This window comes from Plasmodium gaboni, chromosome 14 (genome assembly GCF_001602025.1).
Source record: "Plasmodium gaboni strain SY75 chromosome 14, whole genome shotgun sequence".
In the NCBI taxonomy this organism is placed as follows: Eukaryota; Apicomplexa; class Aconoidasida; order Haemosporida; family Plasmodiidae; genus Plasmodium; species Plasmodium gaboni.
In genome coordinates this window covers 950,511-956,766 of record NC_031494.1, presented here as the reverse complement: position 1 = coordinate 956,766, position 6,256 = coordinate 950,511, and the positions used below count along the sequence as shown (strand labels likewise).

At 15.7% G+C, this 6,256-nt stretch overlaps 2 protein-coding genes across 2 annotated transcripts; one reads left to right on the top strand and one right to left on the bottom strand.

Moving 5' to 3' along the window:
* Positions 1-423: 423 nt before the first annotated feature.
* On the bottom strand, positions 424-1,269 carry PGSY75_1427900 (conserved protein, unknown function; the record flags this gene model as incomplete). The annotated part of the gene is made up of 1 exon (XM_018787969.1): positions 424-1,269. One exon carries the CDS (start codon positions 1,267-1,269, stop codon positions 424-426), a length of 846 nt encoding a protein of 281 aa, XP_018639341.1.
* A 3,550-nt stretch (positions 1,270-4,819) lies between these two features.
* PGSY75_1427800 (putative exosome complex exonuclease RRP41) lies at positions 4,820-5,560 on the top strand (the record flags this gene model as incomplete). Its single annotated transcript, XM_018787968.1, has 1 exon — positions 4,820-5,560. The coding sequence occupies one exon, from the start codon at positions 4,820-4,822 to the stop codon at positions 5,558-5,560; it is 741 nt and encodes a 246-aa protein (XP_018639340.1).
* Between the last annotated feature and the right edge of the window lie 696 nt (positions 5,561-6,256).

The window sequence follows — 6,256 nt, the reverse complement described above, 5'->3', positions numbered from 1 at the left end:
AAGGGGGAGATAGAATAATTGGTCTAAAATTAAAGAAATATGCTCGTTAAAATAAAATAAATAAATTATAAGATAAATATAAATATGTATGCAGATTGTTAAATATATATATATATTTATTTATTTATATATTTTATTATTATTTTTTTTAAATAAAAGGTATATAAAAAAGGAAGATGTCATAATTAAAAATATATAATATATACATAATACATATATATATTTATATATTCGTAGGTTGATATGATCATATATATATATATATATATATATATATATATATATATATATTTATGGAAAATGTCATATTATTTTATTTTTTTTTTATTTTAATATTTTCCTTAAGATAATAATGGATATTAATATAAATAAATATATAAATATATATATATATATTTATTTATTTATTTATATAATTTCTATTCATTCAACTTTGCTTTTTTTTGGGTCCATATCATTTGTATTATCAAGAGCGTCTTGTTTTCTTTTATTTGACTTTTCATCTTTGTTTACACCTTCTGTTTCTTTGGCATCTACATCATAATCTTCTTTATCTAAATCTTCTTTATCAAGATCATCCATATCTTCATCCTCTAAATCATCATCTAATTCATCATCTTCGTCATCATCTTCATTATCATTAGGTACAAATTCTTCATCTTCATCATCTTCATCTTTAAAGTCAGCTTCATAGAAATTTTTTAAAGTATTATCTTCTTCATATTCTTCTTCTTCTTCTTCATCTGAACTTAAAACTTCCATACCTTCTTTATTGTAACAATCGATAATTTTGACATTTGGTAAAAACTCAAATAATTCTTTTCTGTAATTTGGATTGTCTGCAAATGGATTAAATTGTACTCCTAAACGAACTAAATTTTTTAATTCTTTCAAAGTTTCAAAATCATTTATATTTTTAAAATGGTTTCCACCTATTTCAAGGGTTTTAATATTTGGAAAATTCTGTACTATATATTTTAATACCTCAACAGAACTTAAATGATTATCTGTTAATTCCAAAACATTTAAGGTAGCAATTGATGGGATATTTTCTAAGGTCTGTATTCCAGTTTGATTTAAACATAATCTTTCTAAATTTTTAAAATTTTTCAATAATTCTTTTTCTTCATTTTTTATACTTGTAAGTTTTTTCCCATCTAAAATTAATTCATTTAAACTTTCATAAGCATGTTCATTAGTTACATCCTTTCCATCAATTGTGTGTTCTTTTTTCCATTTTTCAACTCGATCCCTAATAGCTTTTTCCATTTTATTATTCTTAATTTATAAATGATATAATATATATATAATGATATTCTGATAATAATGTGTATCTTTTTTTTTAAAAAAAAAAAGTATAATTTTTTATATTTAATGTCAATTATTTATATTATTAAAATGTATATATATTAAATATTATATATATATATATTTATTTTATTTTTATTTCTGTTCAAAATATGAAAAAAAAAAAAAAAATTCTTTTTAATTTTATTTAAATCATTAAAAGGTGTATAATTGCAAATAAGCAAAAATATATATATGTATTCTTAAAAAAAAAAAAAAAAATTGGGGATTTTTATAAAATAACCATAAAAATATATTTATATATAAATTTCAATTATCTGTAACTTTTATAATTTTTTATAAAAAAAAATTAAAAATTTTTTTATGTATTATATATATATATATATAAAATATATGTATGTATTCATTAATATATGTTTATATTTATTATAATATATATTATATAATATTCATTCTAAAATAAAAGGATTAATTCATTTCTTATAAAAATATGAAAAACCTATAAATATTTCTTATATATTTTTACATATATTATATATATATCATATTATTTTTCTTATGTATAGCTCTTTAAAATATTATTTTGAAATTCAAAATAAAGCATATATATATCATAAAATAAATAATATTATATTATATAAATATAAAATGTGTTTAAATATTTAGAAACATTATAATATAATATATATATATATATAATATATATAATATATATTCTTTTTTTACATCATATATAAAATTCAAAAGAAAATATCAGTCATGCGCTTTCACATAGTTTTTAAAAATATAATAATCATAAAATTAGAAAAAATTTTGAAGTATAAGTTTCACTATTATTATGTATTATATATTTATCATAAAAAAAAATATTTATACACATATTAATATATTATATTATATATATATATAGTAATTTGATACGAGAGAAAAAAAAAAAAATCATATAAATAATATATATATGTATTTATATATATAATATAAACACAAATTAAAATTTTAAAAATTTGCATAAGCTTATATTATTATATAAATATTATTTCATATAAGTGTATAATATTGTATGATAAGTATTTATTTATGTACATATTAGCAATAAATATAAAATAATAAAATGTATTCATTTCATCAATAAATAATAAAATATTTAAGTAGAGAAAAATTTTATTTTTCTATTTTACTTTATATATTCTTGATTATTTTGTAAGAATTTATATTTTAATATATTATTCATTTTTTATAAAAATAAATGTATTATTTAGATATACTTATATTACATACGAAAATAAAATAAATATATATAATATATAATATGCGTATATTTAATATATCATGAGGAGTGAATATACTATATATATATATATAAGTATATTTTTTATACATCTTCAGGAATGTATATAATTCATATATATATAATTATATAATTTATATATAGGTTCGATTTTAATTATTCATATTTTTATAATTGTTCATGAAATTTTCTTTTTCTTTTTTTTTTCTTTTTTTGAATATATAAACTTATATTTATTTTTCTCATTTATATTACAATGAAAATTTGAAATTATTTTTTGTAATAAATTATTATATATATAAAATATATATTATATATTATATCATGGAAGAGAATATAAATAAAAATAGTAAAATCAATAAAATGTAATGAAGAAAAGAAAGAAATTTATATTTTAAAAACTCATAAAAAGATGATAATTTTACAAACATTCGAAACATACTTCTATACTTATAAAAAAAATATATTATTCACTTTTATTAAGTCATATGATTTATAATATTATGAATATATAATAATGTGTATATATTATGTATTTTGTTTTTAATCGAGCTTTTTAATTATGAAATATATTATATATATTATATACATATATATATATTATATTTATAATGTCAAATGAATATGTTTAATATATTTTTCTCTGTTTTTCTTCTTAAAAAAAAAAAAGAAAAAGTTCTAAAAAAATAAATAAATAATTTATATATTATAAAAAGAAATAATATATATTTTTTTTTTTTATTATGTGTGCACATATATATATTATATATATATATAGTTACAAATAAATATTTTGTACTTATTTGTGTATATGGTGAAAAGAGGATTTAAAATAAATAAGGCATATGATTGCTTCTTTCAATATTTTTTTCTATATTGCCATAATGTTATGGTATATATAATATAAAATATATGTGTCTCCATGTAAAATAATACTGTATATTTTTCGCTTTTATATGCATATACATTAATTTTTCTTTTTTTGGATATTTTGTATTTTTCTATAAATATACAGGATAAAATTACAATGGAAAAAAATATGTACAAATATGGAAAATTATATTTTACATGAATAACTTGTATATGCAATAATAATAAATATTATTTTGTTTCGTACGTAAAGAAAAATATATTATGAAATAAGTATAACCTTTTCTTTATCACTTAGTATAATATAAACATATATATATTATATATATATATATATATATATATATATGTAGTATAATTTTATCTCTATTTTTTCCATACACTTTTGTAATAAACATCTATAAAGTACTTTCTTTTTGTATCAAGTCCTATATATTATATATATATATATAACACTATACAGATTTAAAGTATTTTTCTTTTTTTATTTTTAAACACCTTAAAAAAATAAGAATTTTTGAACAAATTAATGCATCCAAATAATGACAACATTTTAAAATTTGTAAATTAATTCAATATCACATTTTATTTGTCGTTTTATATTTTCTACATTTTATATATGTATTTTCAATATCTCATTTATTTATAAAATAAACATATTATTATATATATGTAAGTAATAGTACAAAAAAAAAATATATATAATATAATATATTTTATTTTTTTCTTCATTTTATTATTTATTTTTTTTTTATTTGTTATACATAATAAATTTTTCTTAACTATAAAAAAAATTATAATATATATATAATTATCTATATTAATAATGAACTCATGGAATACATAAATTATGTACTTTAATAAATAAAAAAAAAAAAAAAAAAAAAAAAAAAAAAAAAACGAATGAAGAAAATATAAAACCAATATTAGAATGTTTTAAAAAAATATTTTATACTTTTATTATGATTATTTTATTTTTATTTTTTTTTGTAATAATTTTATAATAACAATATATTATCATCATACTTATATTTTTTTGTATAATCCAATAGAACTTTTGTTCTGTTTTATAGAATTTATTTTGGGCTCATTACTTATTCTTTAATATATAAATATATAAATGCATTTATATATAGCATTGTTATGATATAATGATGCAATGTATATATTAAAATGAAAAAAAAAAAAAAAAAAAAATTAATAAATAAATAAATATATATATATATAATTATTTGTAACTAAATTTAATATCATGTCGTACTCTTATTCAAAATAAATATATAGAAGCAAAGACCACTAAAAATAAAATAATATATAGCTTTATATATATATATATTTTTTGTTTTTGTAAATATGTCGATTATACAATATTTAAATGACGAAGGTTACCGAATTGACGGAAGAAAAAATAATGAATGCAGATTAATAAAAATAAGTTTAGGAAATGGAAATGAGTTAATACATGTAGATGGATTTTCTTTTTTTGAAATAGGAAATACAAAATTATTTGCATACATACAAGGACCAAATGAATATAAAAGACCTGATGAAAAATGTTTAGTAAAATGTAACGTATTTTTATCACCTTTTAATATATTAGAGAAGAAAAGGAAAAAAAGTAAAGATAATGTAACAAGAGAAATAAGTTCCTATATAAGAAATATATGTAATCATATAATATTATTAGATTTATATAAAAATTCTGAAATAAATATATTTCTATATATTATAGAAAGAGATGGAGGATTAAAAGCAGCTGCTGTCAATACATGTATATTAGCTTTAATAGATGCAGGAATTGCTATCAAATATTTTATATCTGCATCTTCAGTGTTATATTTACAAAACAATATATTAGTAGATGGAAATCAATTTGAAGTGAATTCTGGATCACCTGAATTAACGCTAGCCATTGATATGAGCTCAAATAAAATTGTTCTATTAGAATTTGATGCTGAAGTTCCAATTGATATTTTTCAATCCATGTTAAAAACATGTGCTCAGGCATGTATACATGTTGGGAATATTATGAAATTAAGTATAAAGGAAAATGCCATAAAATTGTTGAGTTTAAATAGTATTTTAAACACATGACAATGTATATATAAATATATATATTTATTTATATTTATATTTTATTTTTTTTTATGTAACTGTTTTTTATACATATTTGACCATAATATATTTTTTTTTAATATATACATTTATTTAAAAAAGAAAAAAATTTAATTTTTTGTTTGTTTCATGTTTCATTTTTTCCAAACTAAATATAAAACTTATAAGATATTATACAAAAAGATAATTAGCTAACAAATAGATGATAATATCACATAATTTAAATTTTCAGAAAAAAAAATTAAACATATATATATATATATATATATATATATATTTAGCTTAATATTTATGTTAATTAAGCACTTAATAATATTACCTTAATTTTGCATAAAAAAGGAAATTATGATATGGAATTATATAATGCCATTCTTGTGATATTTTCATATTGAATACAAAATGCACTTTTATTAATGTTCCTATTTATTACATACTGAAATGATAAAATAAATAAATATATTAAATAATATATATATATATATATATATTTATTTATTTATTTATTTTACTTTTTCATTTTAATTATTTATTCTTTTTTTTTTTTTTTTTGTGTATAAACAGGTTTTTCATTATTTGACACATTTTTTTTTTTTTTTTTTTTTTTTTTTTTCCCATTTTCCTGTTTTTTTTTTTTTTTTTTTTTTTTTTTTTTTTTTTTTTTTTTTTTTTTTTTTT